The 20,025-nt window shown below is 37.8% G+C and overlaps 1 protein-coding gene across 1 annotated transcript; it reads right to left on the bottom strand.

The window, feature by feature from the left end:
* Nucleotides 1-15,696: 15,696 nt before the first annotated feature.
* LOC132485300 (ubiquitin carboxyl-terminal hydrolase isozyme L3-like) lies at nt 15,697-16,392 on the bottom strand. Its single transcript, XM_060091811.1, is given in 1 exon segment — nt 15,697-16,392. A coding segment is annotated over 1 exon segment (693 nt). The 5' UTR covers nt 16,390-16,392.
* Between the last annotated feature and the right edge of the window lie 3,633 nt (nt 16,393-20,025).

Below are 20,025 nucleotides of genomic sequence, written 5' to 3'. Positions count from 1 at the left end.
AAATAAGAGGAAGTTACTTTCCTGGTTACAACTTTTTTCTTTTGCTTGCTATAAAGGAAGAGAAAAATCTTAAAAGGATGAGCATGACTGAATGCTGTGTATTTATTTCACTATTAAATGTGGACAATAATTTGTTTTGCTTTTAAAGTTTGGAAGTTGAAAGTCCTTGAGAGAAAACAGTCACCTTACACAGACTTGAACTCAGTCTTCAAGACGTTAATTTGTAGAATATTTAACAAACTGATCAGATGAGAATTTTCTTCAATTACATATGAAATATATCTTTGCACAGATAAGTGAACAAGATTGCTGGATTCTGTTTTTGTTTTTTACTTACAGTGGCTGTAACTTAAGCTGCCACTTTTGAGTATTTATTTCAGAGGCCCAAATAGAAATGATTATATCCAACACTTGAAAATGTTTTCATATAGTCCTTATTTGTAGTAATATCTACTACATTTTTATGATGGTCCTCATGAAAAAACTCCTAAAGAAAACAATAAGATTAAAAATCTTCTTGTCCTGGGACTTCCCTGGTGGCTCAGTGGCTAAGACTCCTGGCTCCCAATGCAGGGGGCCCGTGTTTGATCCCTGGTCAGGGAACTAGATCCCACATGCCACAAGTAAAGATCCTGCATGCTGCAACTAAGATCCGGTGCATCCAAATAAATAAATAAATACATAAATAAATAAATTAAGGGAATATTTTTTTAAAATCTTCTTGTTCTAATTGAGATTGACAAGTTTAGAGCTATTAAACTTAAAAGTCACAGATAAAATTGTTTTAAAATTCAGGATTAATCTAATATTGCTTTTGGTTATTAGGAAAACCTGGGCATGGGAGTTATATTGGACAGTGATATGAGACAAAGATTTGAGAGGAAATAGCCCAAATTTCAACTTTTAACAAGTGAAATTAAATGTATGCATGTTCGATGAACTGATTTCTCTTTTTAGTGGGGGGCGGGGGGGGAGGAGGGCTCAAATGAACCAGAATTAAAGATGACTACTCAGTACTTGCATGAACATTTTTTCTTAATGAAAATAGAATAATTATTATTTTAAAACCAAAGATTTATTTGTGGATGATGTGTCAGTGTGCCTGTATGTCTGTATGATGAGAAAGTAGAAAGAATTATGTTGGGGATAGCAACTACTTCATACTAGAGACTTTCAAAATGAAGATGTTTAATTCTTCATTTCATTATATTTAACAAGATTCCTAATATACAGTTGAAGAATTCCAATTATTTTAAAAAAATAGTGACCTTTGGATCAATCATATCTTGACAATTCCTAGTGAGAATTCAAGAAAAAACTCAAGTTCTTAAAAGTATAGAAATCTATGTGGTCACCATCATCATGAAATAACAGAAAGTTTCATATATTTTATAAATAAGATGATTATTTTTTGAGCTATTTATTTCTATGAAGACTAAATTTTTTTCCCCTAATGACAAAGAATGAGGTGGTAAGAGAAGGTATGAAATACCCAGCTGACAGTCATTTTTAAAGAGTAGGTGATAAATGCTTTCATTCTGGAATCTGCTCAGCCAAAATACATTAGTAACTGTAATTTACCCAATATTGGCGATCCTCTAGGTTGCATGTATGCAGTGCCAGGGCTGAAGAGTGGAGTGAATGACCACTGTGAGCCAGTAGCCAGGGAGGCAATGTGGCAGAGGTGGGGCTTGTACTCTAAGTGGAAGGAAGAGAGGTTTAGGAGAGGTCTGCAAGAGGAGAAAGAGCCTTGCTGGACAAAGAATGAAATGAGCAAAGACAGAGATGTGATGATGAAGATAGGTGAAAAATGTCCAAATCCTGACTTTCCCTTTGCATAGATAGATACGATAGAAGGATATATAGTTACTGAATGAAGAACCTCATGTTGGGAAGTGAAATTCTGTGATAATAGTTTTGGAAAGTTTATTACTTTCTATTAATGTAATTTAAAATTTATAAAAGTGAAGTTTTGTCTTAACAATATAACAAATACTGAGAAACAGAGAAAGAGGGATACGAAAACCTGGCAACTTAAACTATTTTATCCCTTTTCTGGCTGAGAATGGAAATTCAGATTAGACATTCATGTAACAATTGAATTGACACCCTCCCCTCCCCCTCCCCACTGACCCCGTGTTCTTCCTCCCCCTGGGCACCAGGACTGAAGTTCAAGAGCCTATGTAGCAGTGACTTACACAGTGCTGTTTGAGTATAAGTTGGTACAGTTTGTTTTTTTTTTTTTCTGAAGGAAAAAACAAGCAAATGCTTTATAGGTCAAAAACCTTGAAAATGTATATATACTAACAATTCTACTGCTTGGACTTTATCCAAGATAAATACTCAGATAATCCAGGTAATTAAAATGGAATCCACCTAAATGTGAACTGTAAAAGATTGATTAAATAAACTACGTTATATCCAGATGTCCATCATTGCTTAATTCCAACCATGAGAAATCATCACTCTTGACAATTGTTCTAAGTTCAGGTGAAATGGAGCAGTTATTCTGGATCAGCAACCCTTGGGACTGTGCACAGGTATCTGTGTGGGCAGTCTGTACTTCATGCTTGATGAGATGCTTAAACATATGCAAGTGCTTCCACTATGTTACATATGGCTGTTTGCCACCCATGTTCCTCCAGTGGGAAGGTTCAGTTTGGTTACCAAGTAAGCAGTTTCTCTTTATACTTAATGGAATTTTAAATAACAATAGTATATCAAGACATAGAAAGAAGATATCAACTGTGTTCACAATAAGATGGCCTGTAGAAATCATCTTTGTTTTACCTGTCCCCTAAAGATTAAAAAAAAAAAAAAAAAGATAAAAAACAAGCTAACATCTGTCAGAAAGAAGCAAATGTATGAGTAATGATTTTTCAGAGAATTATATAAAGCAATCACAATTGTGAAATTAAATTTTTCTTCACATATAGGTTATATATATATTTTTTATGAATGCTTTCACACTTACTCCAAGTGCTAAAGAGAGAATCAATTGAAGCTAGAAATTCTCACAATTTTCATGGAGTGCTACCCTTGAAGCCTTCAAACGTCTGCTCATTACCATTTTAAATGCATTTATTTAAATCTAGCATTTACTTTCCTTTTTCTACCTGTAAATAATGCATTGGTAACATCAAAAATTTACTTTGGCAAAGATACTATTTTTCTCACAGAATAGGTTTGGGGCAGTAGTCAAAAATTTTTGCTAACCCACAGTAAGAGTTTCCCTCTCTACTGGAGATGACTGGCCTGTGCTCCCCAGGGGCAGGTACCCGACATGAACACTCTCTGTGTTCCAGCAGTGCCTGACAGTAGAAGATGCTAAACAAATGTTTGTGGCAGGAAGAACACTTAGAGGCAATCCTCACTCCAACGAAGTTAACTATCCATTGTCTCCTGAATACATTTTGCTCCTTCTTCCTGCCTATGAGCTTGTCAACCATCCTACCGTACCTACTGAAACTCTGCTCTTCCCTAAGTGTCACTCTCTCTATTATCCTCTCCTGATTAACTGAGGCTACTACAATTTCCCCTTTCTTTAAATATTTAGATTTTTACCTGTTCTCCCAATATCACATATGTTATCTTGCATTATAAATGATCTTTCATAATTACATGCATTATATATTAGTAATGGTTCTTCCTTGTAAGCAACAGAGACCAACTTTGGATAACAAAAGTGAAAGGGAACTCACTGGAAGAATATCCAGGTGGGGGCTTACACAATTAACAGGGAGCTGGCAGACCAGGCTTCAGATCATGCTTCAAGAAAATTCAGGGCAAGATGGCAGAGGAGTAAGACGTGGAGATCACTTCCTCCCCACAAATATATCAAAAATACGTCTACAAGTGGAACAACTCCTACAGAACACCTACTGAACACTGGCAGAGGATCTCAGACTTCCCAAAAGGCAAGAAACTCCCCACGTACCTGGGTAGGGCAAAAGAAAAAAGAAAAAACAGAGACAAAAGGATAGGGACGGGACCTGCACCTCTGGGAGGGAGCTGTGAAGGAGAAAAAGTTTCCACACACTAGGAAACCCCTTCACTGGCAGAGACGGGGCGGGGTGGGGGTGGGGGAAGCTTTGGAGCTACGGAGGAGAGCATAGCAACAGGGGTGCAGAGGGCAAAGCGGAGAGATTCCCGCACAGAGGATCGGTGCCGACCAGCACTCACCAGCCCGAGAGGCTTGTCTGCGCACCTTCTGGGGTGGGCGGGGGCTGGGAGCTGAGGCTCGGGACTTCCAAGGTCAGATCCCAGGGAGAGGACTGGGGTTGGCTGAGTGAACACAGCCTGAAGGAGCTAGTGCGCCACAGCTAGCTGGGAGGGAGACCAGGAAAAAGTCTGGACCTGCTGAAGAGGCAAGAGACCATTGTTTCAGGGTGCATGAGAAGAGGGGATTCCTTCCCTGTCTGCCCACAGAAGGCAGAGCATGGCCTAAACAAACTCCAGAGATGAGCGCGAGCCATGGCTATCAGCTCGGACCCCAGAGACGGGCGTGAAATGTTAAGGCTGCTGCCACTGCCATCAAGAATCCCATGTGCAAGCACAGGTTACTGTCCACACCTCCCCACTCCCGGGAGCCTGTGCAGCCTGCCACTGCCAAAGTCCTGTGATCCAGGGACAGCATTCCCAGGAGAACACACGGCGCGCCTCAGGATGTTGCAAAGTCACACGGTCCTCTGCCGCTGAAGGTTCACCCCACATTCCAATTACAGCTACCATACCCCTCCCTCCCCACAGCCTGAGTGAGCCAGAGCCCTCTAATCAGCTGCTGTTTTAACCGCCTCCTGTCTGGATGGGGAACAGATACCTGAGGGTGACCTACAGGCCGAGGTGGGGCCAAATGCAAAGCTGAACCCCAGGAGCTGTGCAAACAAAGAAGAGAAAGGGAAATCTCTCCCAGCACCCTCAGCTAAGTTCACAGGCACCCCAAAACACACCACCGGATGTGGCCCTACCCACAAGAAAGATGATCCAGCCCCACCCACCAGAACACAGGCACCAGTCCCCTCCACCAGGAAGCCTACACAAGCCACTGAACCAACCTCACTGACTGGGGGCAGACACCAAAAACAACGGGAACTACGAACCTGCAGCCTGCAAAAAGGATACCCCAAACACAGCAAGATAACAAAATGAGAAGACAGAGAAATATGCAGCAGATGAAGGAGCATGGTAAAAACCCATTAGACCAAACAAATGAAGAGGAAATAGGCAGTCTACCTCAAAAAGAATTCAGAGTAATGATAGTAAATATGATCCAAAATCTTGGAAATAGAATGAAGAAAATACAAGAAACATTTAACAAGAGGTAGAAGAACTAAATAGCAAACACACAATGATGAACAACAAAATAAATGAAATTAAAAATACTCTAGAAGGAATCAATAGCAGAATACCTGAGACAGAAGAACAGATAGTGACCTGAAAGACAAAATAGTGGAAATAACTACTGCAGAGCAGAATAAAGAAAAAAGAATGAAAAGAATTGAGGACAGTCTCAGAGACCTCTGGGAAAATATTAAACAGACCAATATTCAAATTATAGGGGTACCAAAAAAGAAGAGAAAAAGAAAGGGACTGAGAAAATATTTGAAGAGATTATACTTGTAAACTTCTTAACACAGGAAAGGAAATAATCAATCAAGGCCAGGTAGCACAGAGAGTCCCATACAGGGTAAATCCAAGGAGAAACACACCAAGATGCATATTAATCAAACAATCAAAAATTAAATACAAAGAAAAAATATTAAAAGCAGCAAGGGAAAAGCAACAAATAACATAAAAGGGACTCCCCATAAGGTTAACAGCTGATCTTTCAGCAGAAACTCTGCAAGCCAGAAGGGAGTGACAGGACATATTTAAAGTGAGGAAAGGGAAAAACCTACAACCAAGATTACTCTAACCAGGAAGGATCTCATTCAGATTTGATGGAGAAATTAAAACCTTTACAGACAAGCAAAGTTGAGAGAATTCAGCAACAACAAACCAGCTTTACAACAAATGATAAAGGAACTTCTCTAGGCAGGAAACACAAGAGAAGGAAAAGACCTACAATAACAAACCCAAAACAATTAAGAAAATGGTAATAGGAACATACATATCGATAATTACCTTAAAGGTAAATGGATTAAATTCTGCAACCAAAAGACATAGACTGGTTGAATGGATACCAAACCAAGACCCACCTATATGCTGTCTATAAGCGACCCACTTCAGACCTAGGGACACATACAGACTGAAAGTGAGAGGATGGAAAAAATATTCCATGCAAAAGAAAATCAAAAGAAACCTGGAGTAGCGATTCTCATATCAGACAAAATAGACTTTAAAATAAAGAATGTTACAGGAGACAAAGAACACTGCATAATGATCAAGGGATCAATCCAAAAAGAAGATATAACAATTATAAATGTTTATGCACCCAATATAGGAGGACCTCAATTCATAAGGCAAATGCTAACAGCCATAAAAGAGGAAATCGACAGTAACACAATAATAGTAGGGGACGTTAACACCCCTCTTTCACCAAAGGATACATCATCCAAAATGAAAATAAATAAGGAAACACAAGCTTTAAATGTTACATTAAACAAGATGGACTTAGTTGATATTTATAGGACATTCCAACCCAAAATAACGGAATACAGTATATTCTCAAGTCCTCATGAAACATTCTCCAGGATAGATAATATATTGGGTCACAAATCAAGCCTTGGTAAATTTAAGAAAATTGAAATCGTATCAAGTATCTTTTTCGACCACAACGCTATGAGACTAGATATCAATTACAGAAAAAAAAACTGTAAAAAAGTACAAACACATGGAGGCTAAACAGTACATTACTAAATAACCAAGAGATCAAAGAGGAAATAAAAAAACACCTAGAAACAAATGACAGTAAAAACACAGCAACCCAAAACCTATGGGATGGAGTGAAAGCATTTCTAAGAGAGAAGTTTATAGCAATACAATACTACCTCAAGAAATAAGAAACATCTCAAATAAACAACCTAACCTTACACCTAAAGCAATTAGAGAAAGAAGAACAAAAAACCCCTCAAAGTTAGCAGAAGGAAAGAAATCATAAAGACCAGATCAGAAATAAATGAAAAAGAAATGAAGGAAACAGTAGCAAAGAACAATAAAACTAAAAGCTTGTTCTTTGAGAAGATAAACAAAATTGATAAACCATTAGCCAGACTCATCAAGAAAAAAAGGGAGAAGACTCAAATCAAGAGAATTAGAAATGACAAAGGAGAAGTAACAAGTGACACTGCAGAAATACAAAGGATCATGAGAGATTACTAGAGTCAATTATATACCAATAAAATGGACAACCAGGAACAAATGGACAAATTCTGAGAAAAGCAAACCTTCCAAGACTGAACCAGGAAGAAATAGAAAATAGAAACAGACCAATCACAAGCACTGAAATTGAAACTGTGATTAAAAATCTTCTAACAGGGCTTCCCTGGTGGCACAGTGGTTGAGAGTCTGCCTGCCAATGCAGGGGACACGGGTTCGTGCCCCAGTCTGGGAAGATCCCACATGCTGCGGAGCTGCTGGGCCCATGAGCTGTGGCCGCTGAGCCTGTGTGTCCGGAGCCTGTGCTCTGCAACGGGAGAGGCCACAACAGTGAGAGGCCCACGTACCGCAAAAAAAAAAAAAAAATCTTCTAACAGACAAAAGCCCAGGACCGGATGGATTCACAGGTGAGTTCTATCACACATTTAGAGAAAAACTAACACCTATCCTTCTCAAACTCTTCCAAAATATAGCAAAGGGAGAAACACTCACAAACTGATTCTATGAGGCCACCATCACCCTGATGACCAAAACCAGACAAAGATGTCAAAAAAAAAAAGAGAAAACTGCAGGCCAATATCACTGATGAACACAGATGCAAAAATTCTCAACAAAATACTAGTGAACAGAATCCAAAAGCACGTTAAAAGGATCATGCATTGTGATCAAGTGGGGTTTATCCCAGGAATGCAAGGATTCTTCAATATATGCAAATCAATCAATGCGATACACCATATTAACAAATTGAAGGAGAAAAACCATATGATAATCTCAATAGATGCAGAAAAAGCCTTCAACAAAATTCAATACGGATTTATGATAAAAAAAAAAAAACTCTCCAGAAAGTAGGCATAGAGGGAATCTGCCTCAACATAATAAAGGCCGTATGTAACAAACTTACAGCCAACATCATTCTCAATGGTGAAAAACTGAAACCATTTCCTCTAAGATCAGGAACAAGACAAGCTTGCCCACTCTCACCACTATTATTCAACATAGTTTTAGACGTTTTAGCCACAGCAATCAGGGAAGAAAAAGAAATAAAAGGAATCCAAATCATAAAAGAAGAAGTAAAACTGTCACTGTTTGCAGATGACATGATAAAGTATATAGGGAATCCTACAGATGCTACCAGAAAACTACTAGAGCTAATCAATGAATTTGGGAAAGTAGCAGGATACAAAATTAATACACAGAAATCTCTTGCATTCCTATACACTAGTGATGAAAAATCTGAAAGTGAAATTAAGGAAACACGCCCATTTACCATTGCAACAAAAAGAATAAAATACCTAGGAATAAACCTATCTAAGGAGACAAAAGACCTGTATGCAGAAATCTATAAGACACTGATGAAAGAAATCAAAGATGATACAAACAGATGGAGAGATAAACCATGTTCTTGGATTGGAAGAATCAACATTGTGAAAATGACTATACTACCCAAAGCAAAGTACAGATTCAATGCAATCCATATCAAACTGCCAATGGCATTTTTGACAGAACTAGAATAAAAACTTGCACAATTTGCATGGAAACACAAAAGACCCCGAATAGCCAAAGCAATCTTGAGAAAGAAAAATGGAGCTGTGGGAATCAGGCGCCCTGACTTCAAACTATACTACAAAGCTACAGTAATCAAGACAGTATGGTACTGGCACAAAAACAGAAATATAGATCAATGGAACAGGATAGAAAGCCCAGAGATAAACCCATGCACACATGGTCACTTAATCTTTGATAAAGGAGGCAAGAATATACACTGGAGTAAAGACAGCCTCTTCAATCATTGGTGCTGGGAAAACTGGACAGGGACATGTAAAAGAATGAAATTAGAACACTTCCTAACACCCTACACAAAAATAAACTCAACATGATTTAAAGACCTAAATGTCAGGCCAGACACTATAAAACTCTTAGAGGAAAACAGACACAGAGCACTGTATGACATAAATCACAGCAAGATCCTTTTTGACCCACCTCCTAGAGAAATAGAAATAAAAAGAAAAATAAACAAATGGGACCTAATGAAACTTAAAAGCTTTGGCACAGCAAAGGAAACCATAAACAAGACAAAAAGACAATCCTCAGAATGGCAGAAAATATATTGAAATGAAGCAACTGATAAAGGATTAATCTCAAAATATACAAGCAGCTCATGCTGGTCAATATCAAAAAAGAAAAACCACAAACAACCCAATCCAAAATGGGCAGAAGACCTAAATAGACATTTCTTCAAAGAAGATATACAGATTGCCAACAAACACATGAAAGATGCTCAACATCATTAATCCTTAGAGAAATGCAAATCAAAACTACAGTGAAGTATCACCTCACACTCGTCAGAATGGCCATCATCAAAACATCTGGAAACAATAAATGCTGGAGAGGGTGTGGAGAAAAGGGAATCCTGTTGCACTGTTGGTGGGAATGTAAATTGACACAGCCACTATGGAGAACAGTATGGAGGTTCCTTAAGAAACTAAAAATAGGACTACCATATGACCCAGCAATCCCAGTACTGGGCATATACCCTGAGAAAACCATAATTCAAAAAGCGTCATGTACCACAGTGTTCATTGCAGCACCATTTACAATAGTCAGGACATGGAAGCAACCTAACTGTCCATCAACAGATGAATGGATAAAGATGTGGCACATATATACAATGGAATATTACTCAGCCATATAAAGGAACGGAATTGAGTTATTTGCAGTGAGGTGGATGGACCTAGAGACTGTCATACAGAGTGAAGTCAGTCAGAAAGAGGAAAAAAAATACCATATGCTAACACATATATATGGAATCTGAGGGGAAAAAAGGAGGTTCTGAAGAGCCTAGGGGAAGGACAGGAATAAAGACCCAGATGTAGAGAATGGACTTGAGGACACAGGGAGGGGGAAGGGTAAGCTGGGACAAAGTGAAAGAGTGGCATGGACATATATACATTACCAAATGTAAAATAGATAGCTAGTGGGAAGCAGATGCATAACACAGGGAGATCAGCTTGGTTCTTTTTGACCACCTAGAGGGGTGGGATAGAGAGTATGGGAGGGAGACACAAGAGGGAGGAGATACGGGGTATATGTATATGTATAGCTGATTCACTTTGTTATACAGCAGAAACTAACACAGCATTTTAAAGCAATTATACTCCAGTAAAGATGTTAAAAAAAAAAAAAAAGAAAATTCAGGAAGGACAGGTTTGAGGAAGTAATAGCCACAGTAAGTTTCCAGCAGGTGGAATAGAGTGGTCAGAATACCATCATGGTGACAGATCCAATTGTCATATTTAGGCCATAGGTAGAACTGCCTACTCTGCTAATGGTGTAGAAAAAAGAATAATTTGCCCCCCCACCTTTCTAGAAGGGAAGGACCAGGCTAGAAATTCACACACCAGGAGAAAGAGGGGATTTCCAAAAAGGAACTTGGTGGGGGGTCACTAGGAAGAGCATGAATGGCAAGCAGCCATCCATTTACTGAATTAAATTAGATGATTAACTCCTGAAGTACAGGGAGTAGACTTTACACTATTTCATCTGTAAAAAGGACCCACTAGTGCCTTGGACAAGTATATGGCCAGATACGTGCTGATAGGAAGGAAAAGGGGGATGGAAAGAGATGATATTAATATTTATTGAAATTGTATGACAGGGCTACACATATTCATGAATGCAGTTATTACTCTGTTGCTCACATGAGTCAAAACCATGTAAGCAGCACCCATCCAGAAGGCTACCTTGTGAGACTTGCATCGTGTGTGCGCTGAGGTTTTGCACGATCTGGATATGTCAATGGAGATTGTATATAATACTGATCTTAGTACAGTACCTATTAAAGGTATTCCATAAATTATAATTATGTTTAGTAATGATTTATTATCAGAGCTAAGATTCTCTATTTGTGCAGGGGGGATCTACTTTTGCCTTTTTTCAATTTGCTCTTGACTGATCATCTAGCTTGTCCAAAAACTCCACAGACGAAAGATGAAGCCCTGTATTTAAGTCTCCTCCCATCGGTAAAGAAAGAGTCTATGGGGGTTCCTGGGTGACCTAACAGATATAAAACAGGCTGAATTAATTGTTAGTAACCACTTTTTAAAAATTATATATACAATGAATAATTCTTTCCAGCTGCTAAGTTTGAAAAAAAATAGTAAAATGAGTTAACAAAAACAAAAAACTCAGCCTTTCCCAAGTCCAGAAAATTTGAAGGGAAATAAATGCATTCACCAGACTCATTTTGTGTAAGGAATATTTTCAGTGTTCTGGCTTTACTTAGTTATTTCCTCATTTCATAGTTAAGCCACACAAATAAAGGAAGATGACAGTGCCAGGAAACACACATCCATCCCCCTTTCCTATGAGTATGCAAGCTGCCAAAGTGCTGACAAAAGTTGAAAGGTCAGCAGTCATCTGTGGCAGATGTGCTTCATTATGATAAACACTTGGATGCTGAAAATGGTTCTGTTCACAGATAGTTTATAATTTAGGTGAGAAATACAAATGTGAGGAAGCTTCACTGATGGGAATCTTATTTCATGTTTGAGCACAATTAACCAGCTGATAAACAGACTTTTGTTTTCCATATGAATTGACAATGTCCATTCATTTGGGACACTATCTTGTCAAATGGGCAACAATAACAATAAAGTTTACGTATCTTGGCTCTCTTCTGCTCTAAAACCTGTAGTAACCTCCTGCGATGGAATCAAGAACCTCAACTGAGCGTGCAAAATAATTATCTTCCAGAATCCACCTGATGGTGATGCTATGGAAGATTATTTTGTTTTGAACTGGAAATAGGACTAAAAATCTCTTTTAATTTCAGTAACTCTTAATTTTAGTATTATCAGAACATGCTTGTAAGCCCTAGTATTCTATATTCCACAAGTTTATGTGGCTTAACCTTGAGGAAGATATACATTATCAGATTTCAAAAGACAATCTAAATTTTAAAAGCATATGACAATTTCTTATTATCTGGACTATCTTGTAGCCATTTTCTAAGCCCTTACTGATAAAATGCTGAGGACTTTTCATTGCCACTTAATGTTTTACCACAAACTATAAATTTTGCACCTTGACTTTTTTTCTCCTCACCCACACATTTTCCAGTGTGCCATGTTCATCTCTCTCTCTTTTTTTTTTCTAAATAATAAGATCATCTGTTCCTATTTTGGCTTCATAAATGAAGATGACACATGACTGTATTGGTTATTTTTTGCTCACAGTGATGATTGAAAAGAAAAGCCACCTATATCTTCTTACTTAGTTTCCCTTGAGAAGAATGAGCAAAGTGAGCTGTGTAGCCTAATAACCATGGAACATATTGCCTGTATAATGTTCACAACTTTGGCAAGATAATTATTATTGCTGTGCAACTTCTGGTAAAATCTGTGAAAGAAAGGAAATTATATTATTAGCTTTCACATGTTGACCCAGATATGACTGGATCAGTTTAAGAAGGCAAATCAGTGTTGATTTTCATTTATCCCTTCAGTAAATATTTATTGAGTACTACTATGTGCTATTTACTTGAGGATAGAATTATGAATAATGTATGGCTTCAGTTCCCAAGAACTTAATAACCTAGCGTGTTTGGTTGTACTGGTAGTAGCAGTGGTAGATACTGGTGATAATTGGTGATGATTTTGGTTTGTATTGGGAAAGAACTGTTGGGAAGCAGATATATCACCTGGACTTGTACATCTATCCCCTGGGAAATCCACACTAATTTAACTTTTTTACCTGCTACCTTTATTACCACAGAATTGTTTAAATGTGATATTTCTTAATTACTGATGCCTATCACTCTTAAATCTCATTTATATTTTAATGAGCATCAAGGTTCTCAAAAAATTTCAAAGGGTAGACATCCAACGGTGGGATCAAACTTTAATCAAATATAAGAAACTTTTCTCAGCTTCCTTCTCTGTCTGGGAAAGTGCTTCATGCTCTATAAGAAATATACTCATTGGCATAAAGGATATGATTTTCCTGTGGAGATGAGACATGTGTATATATGTATCTAAATAATATACAGTATACATATGTACACAATACTCTTATGCATTCGTATACATGTACACATACATATAATGTGGTATAGACCATGTATAAAAAATGGTACTTCATTCATTCTAGGTAACAGATCACTGTGGGTTGACGGTTAGTCATAGAGAAAGGTCTTTATTAACTTTGACGTAAAATGATGTACTAAATTTATTTTAGTAAAAAGAAAGAAGACATGTACTTTCTCATAATGAAAATGAAAAAAGGGAAGAGAAACAATATTGAGGACTCAATGTGATGACTAATTTCAGGAAATGGCATATCCACCCAGCCCTTTCACTCTGGCTGAAGAATTGGTGTACAGCACTGTTTTCTTTAGGTTGAAATCTTAAGGATGAAGAACAACTTACTATGAATTTTTTTCCAGTAACAGTTACCTTTGCGGTATTAATGACTCTTGACTTCTCTTGTTTAGCAGTTTTATTGTTTACCTGTTAACTGTATTTGGTAACTACCTATCATGAACCGAGAAGTATTTGTTGACTTTTATGTGACCAGCCCTGGGCCAGGTTTTAGAGAGCAGAGCAAAAATGCAAGAGAAGATCCTTTCCTGCAAGGGTATTCTGGTATTGTTGGGTGGCCTACTCTCTGGCAATACACTTGAACATGCAATTATTGGTAGTATGGAAAGGGACATGTGTTGCTGCTATAGGAAGACAGGGTTTGTATCTAAGGGCTTTTTAGAAACTGGAGGAAAACACAATACCAGCAAGCAGGGACCCTGCTTCTGGCCTGTATCTTAGGGAGCTCTGCACTTTGGAACACCTTCCACTAAATTTTTAAAGATTCCTTCTGGGGGCTAGGACCTAAGATTAGGGCCCTAGGCTACTGATTGTCCGCCTCTAACCCTTGGGCCACAGGGACAGTTCTCAGCTCTCTTCTCTGATCTTTACTTTGTGCCCATCCCCACCCCACCCCTGCCCCCAGTTGTAACCTAGGACAGTTTCCCTACTCCTTCCACAGGCTTTGTGCTACATGTCAGGCAGATCTGTGGCAAAGGCTGTGCCTGTCTCCTTGGAGGGCTTTCCAGGATGTTGCTCCTTGATGCCCATCAGCCCTTCTTTTTTTTTTTTTTTTTTTGCGGTACACGGACCTCTCACTGTTGTGGCCTCTCCCGTTGCTGAGCACAGGCTCCAGACGTGCAGTCTCAGTGTCCATGGCTCACGGGCCTAGCCGTTCTGCGACATGTGGGATCTTCACAGACCGGGGCATGAACCCGTGTCCCCTGCATTGGCAGGCGGACTCTCAACCACTGCGCCACAAGGGAAGCCCGCATCGACCCTTCTGATCAAGTTTTCTCTTGCCTGTGATTGATGTGGTGGCATACTCTCCTGGGTTAGTCTTAAGCCTTGCTGAAAATGGATGGACATTCCTTGTGTGAGTAGGACTGTTCTTCTTGCTCAGCTCATGGGACCCTCAGCAATCCTCCTCACTGGTGGCCATATGTGGTCAACTTTGAAAAGTATTAAATTCTAGGAATGCAGTGACTTTAGCTAAAGATTTCAAGGGAAGACATATTAAGAAGATACATTATTCTATGTTTAAACTGTAAAATTCTGTTTGATAAAATTAAAATAACAGAAAATAATAACTCACACTTTCCTGCATACTTTGGATAAGATTTGCATTTATTTGTAGTCCTCATCAGTGAAGCAGTTATTACCTTTGATAGCACAATGAAACCATTGGGTGGAGCAGCAGAGTAATTATGTAACTAAATAAATGGTATTAGGGAACTGGAGTAGCAAGAAGATCTATATTATTTCAATACAAATGCATTCTGAAGAGCTATGGCTTTATGAATAGTAATGACACTGCTGTCTTTTTCATGTGTTGTGAGGTATGACATTAGTTAGGAAATGACACATTAGAAAATAAATAGCATCAAGAGATTGTTCTTGAACCTAAACAGGAAGAGATAGAGCCTGGATACTAAGAAGAATCATCATATGCACTGATTATACAACAGACATACAATAGACAAATATGTAACTACTTCTTCTCTACCCATTGTTCTAAGTCTTCATTTCTACCTCATATGGGCCCATAGATTTTGTAATATATTTCAAATATAATTATTTATAGAGATATAATTCAGACATTCTAAATTGATCACCCACTGGGTGCTACATGCTACACATTTTATTTATTTATTTATTTATTTATTTATTTATTTTTTAGTTCACATAAAGTTTAATCAGTCAAGTTAATGAAAAATATCAAAATTTTTGAATTAGTGTATGACAGAAGAAATTTAATTTTGTTGCAAATAATACAGTATTTGGTGTTTCCATTCTGGACAAGCTATGCTGCAGAAAGAGCAATGGCATTGAATCTCCGTTCATCAGGGTCACGTTCCATAAACTTCTTGAAAACTTCTACGGCATCCTCTAATAAAGTTTCATCACTAGTTTCCCCATGGTTAATTGGAAATGGTTTCCATCCATCTAATTCATAGAGATGCCCATCTACAAGAACTAATGCAATATAATGAAGATCTACTTTTTCATCTATATTTTGTGCCTCAGTCTGACCTTCATGGTCACTTGTCTCATGAGTAACTCAAATAGAGTCATAGTTCTCCAGGTATATGGCTTGTTCTTCAGGGCTCAGTGATGCAGACTCCTCCAGGAATTTTTTCAAGGTTGATCCAGATTCAAAGTGCATCTTGTCTTTATTGTTGGCAATAGCATGGATTAGTCCAGTTGTTCCACAGGCACTGCTGATTGTTTGCCTCATGAAATATACTGATGCTGTAATATTTTGTCCCTGAGATTTAATTTTTTCCTCTTCTTCTGTTCTGAATACTTCATACTTTTCTGTAATAGGGAAGAGAAGCAACACTGCACACACAGGTCTTGATACCATGCTAAGGAGTTCAGGATCCATTCCATATACATCAACAAACTGCCAGTTAGGATGTAGACCTAATTGTTTGAGAAACTGGTTGGTGACCTCGGGATTGGCCTCCAGTGGCAGCCAGCGCTGACCCTCCATGGCCGCTCCACCTGGCCCCTCTCCAGCTCTCTAGACATATTTTTAAATTGTTCAAAGAAATGAAGTGCATGCATTGATCTTGTCCCTGTGCCAGCATCCACTATAGAAAGTGCAACTTTTTTTGAGTAATTGTCACATTATTACCTTAACTAATACTTAATTTTACTGCATTAGATTTTAAATTTTATGTGTCCTAAATACTTAAAGAGAGTCTTTTCCCCCAGATTATTTAGACACAGTTAAAATCCCACCACAAGGAGAAATCATAGTCTACAGTATTATTATCTAATGGATTCAAAAACTATATGTTTTCTGGAGGTTTTATGATCCTGGCTTAATTGTCAATGAATGAACACTATGATAATGCCAATAAACTGAAAAATTAGTAGTAATAACTCTAAATTTAAGATCAATTTCTTATTATAATTAATTTTTCAATTTGCTTATGAAATTTTTAAAAGTTTCCTTGTTTTCTTTCAGTTCCCTTTTTAAAAAACTTTTCTTTTTTGAAAGAAAACATAAGAAATTATGCTGATTTCAGTTGGGTAAATTTCATGTCTTAATGGTAAATTAAATTATTTAAAATAAAACCATGGATAGAGTAAGTGGTTTAGTCTAGTGTTTCTTCCATAATAATGAAAAGAATCTTTTTAAGGTACCCAGCTGCCCCACTGACTATTTATAATTTTTAAGGAACCACTTTATACATTTTAATTTTGGTGTCATAGGCCACATAAAGATGGATAGACCCTTGTAAAATGACCAAGAAGAATTCTCTGATCATACTTGATGCTTGTAGTCATCAAAAAGTGTTTGCTTTCAAAGGAATTATTATACTTCCAGCTTGCTTGCCTTGGGGAATGTCAATTAAATCCAAATTATTTAATGACAGAGATTTTGCCATTTTTAGAGACAGGGTAAGTGAACTAGAAATGACAAAAATCAAATGAGAAGTGAAAAAATACGTTTTGATGTTTACCTGTAAATTGCTTATCTTTCAATTAAGCATTGGTTTACCCTTGCCAAATGTCCCCATTTGCAGATGCCTGTTAAAAAATAAGCTGTTTTCATTTCCTGCTAGTACACAATTTAGCTTCTTTTAATGCATGCTTGTGCTCAGGGTTTTCTGAAGAGCCTTGTGTTATCTCTGTATCTAGTCCTTATAAAGAATCACTTTCAGCATGTGTGGCCTGGTTCCTAACAGTCTATCGATTCATTGAATTTCCTGAATTTCAGAAAGACCCCCATTGATTCTTTATGCTGCCTGGCAGAGCAATTCTTAATTTTTGTCTGATTCTTTCCAACATCAGTCTTAAGAAGAAAAGGTTTTTCTTACAACGCCTTGAAGGGTTTACTGAATCATGCATCACCAAGAACATTTTAAAGCATTATTTTGTCTGTTATTTAAAGTGGAAAATGCCGTCCCTTAAGACACTGGCACTCTGCCATTTGCCTCCAGAATATTTCATGGTTCACTGTCAGGACTGCTGCTTTTTCTCCAAGAACATATGGGCCATTTTGGAGAAGTTTTCTGTAACATTCAGATGCTGAACATATTATCTGTGTATACTTGGTCTCCAGCAAATAATGTTTCTGGAATTTTAATACCTAATGTATTCTTTGGAACTTACTGAAAAGTCTATTAAACATGGTAACACCAAAGGAGGCTTGTGAGTTGGAGGTAGAAGGGACTAAATATAACTGATGCAGAGTTTAGCATCATTAGAATGTATTCCTGTGATTTTATTATTTTTCACTGGAGTAGTTCTCTTCTTCTTCTCCTCCCTCTTTTTTCTCTCCACCTCATCCTTTTCCTTCTTCTTAGTGATTTCAAATAGTCACTGCAAATTATTTTAAATGGGGGAGAATCTTCCTATACTCTGTGATGTTGATACATAAGTCATTGGAATGTGGTAGGGGTTAGCACACACTTGTGCCATTAAAACTGCATCCAGTCAATCTGGGAATACCTCACCTGCATTGTTCTGTAAATACCTTTCTCACTAAAACACCTGTTTGGTTTGATGGTGTATATTTTTAGTTAAAGGAATCAAGCAGAACACATTTAAAACAAACAATTAAAATTAAAGTGTGACTACATTCTGGATAGAAGAGCTAATTGCAACTCCAATAAAGAATAGCTTCCCCCCTTGTACAATATAATGTACTGATGACCAGAACTGGGCAGATTCTAGTGGAAAGACACTAATTCCTTATATTACTGTTCTACCAGATTGTCTCTTTGCTGGTCATTTGGTGAGCAACTCCTTGATTTGCTAAGTTATGGAGCTAGGTGGCTCTTAAATGAGCGATAATCTGCAAATTGTTCTATGATGATTAAGGAAGAATGGAGGAGTACAAGGAAATAAAACAAGCAAATAATAATCATGTTTTAAATCTTGAAATCACTAGTGACTCCATAGTCAGGGACCTCTGAATAGAAAGTTTTTTGCCCAAGCAAACCTGGGGTCTTTCCAGATCCTGAGGAGTTGAGGAGTTGGAGAGGACAGAGGTGATGATGGTCAGAAAAAGATAGAAAGGGGAAATAAAAATCCATGACAGAATCTCTGTGTCATCACAGAAGGGATGAAATCAGGGATAGATTTTAGAGACTGTACCCTTTGGGGAAATCCAAAGTAAGTATGGCCATGTGTCTTACCACTTCAGTTATTTCATCTCCCTTACGTTTCAGATATGTATGTGATCTGGTTGTCATCTCACTCTTATTCTATGTGTCATTTTGCCATTTGGCCATGACAACAACCAGTGTGAGAATACAAAGTCATGGCCTTCTCTGGACTCACTGTGTGGCTAGTGGCATCCACTTGCTCCCTGAAGATTTCTTTAAAGGACAGGGAAAAGGGAAGCTTGGGAAGGATCCTGATAGGCAACAGGAGAGGAGAAGGAAAAGAGTAAAATAGATTCCTTCACTTCCATGGCCATGTAGCAGACAGGAGAGACAGTGGAAATGATTTGTTCACCCCCACCTTCTAGAGGCAAAGTCAAGAGAAAAAAATCCACACTTGTTGGGAAAGGTTCAAAGGTTCAAAGGTTCAATTAAACAAACATAGTTGTTTAATTGTCTGCCTGATGGTAGGTTAGTATATTTCATTTACCCATAAACCACAATGTGATTATTTACATATGACTCACATTATATTAAAATAGTATTTGTTTTTCAGATTAGGGTGTTCTCATTAAAATTTGGTGAACAAAGTATAAATGTATCTTTACGAAATCCCCAAATAGATACATCCTAAAAAGGATCATTGGAGGAGAGTGATACACTACTGTATCTTTTAGTACATCTACAGTTATCCACCCCCCAAGCATCACCCTCCCAGTCCTGATTTCTCTGAGCCACTTGATGCTTTCATTTTTACTTACCCTGAAACATATAACTTGGAGTTAGAACTTAGTACAGTACATGATAGTGTTTCACTAGAATGTTTACCAGATGCAGACAATCATTTAAATATTTCTATTCTGGAGACATACCTTTCATTTCTGTGTTTGAATATGTGTTACGAGAAACATGTTCCATGTTTCTTCAAAGATTCCCAAATCCTGGAATGTATTATTTAGTAGAACTGGACCAATTTTAAATCCTACTACCCCAGGAAGCCCAAGATATTC

The sequence above is a fragment of the Mesoplodon densirostris genome, chromosome 3 (genome assembly GCF_025265405.1).
Source record: "Mesoplodon densirostris isolate mMesDen1 chromosome 3, mMesDen1 primary haplotype, whole genome shotgun sequence".
In the NCBI taxonomy this organism is placed as follows: Eukaryota; Metazoa; Chordata; class Mammalia; order Artiodactyla; family Ziphiidae; genus Mesoplodon; species Mesoplodon densirostris.
Note: the sequence above shows the minus strand (reverse complement) of the source record. Positions and strands in the feature narration are given on the sequence as shown.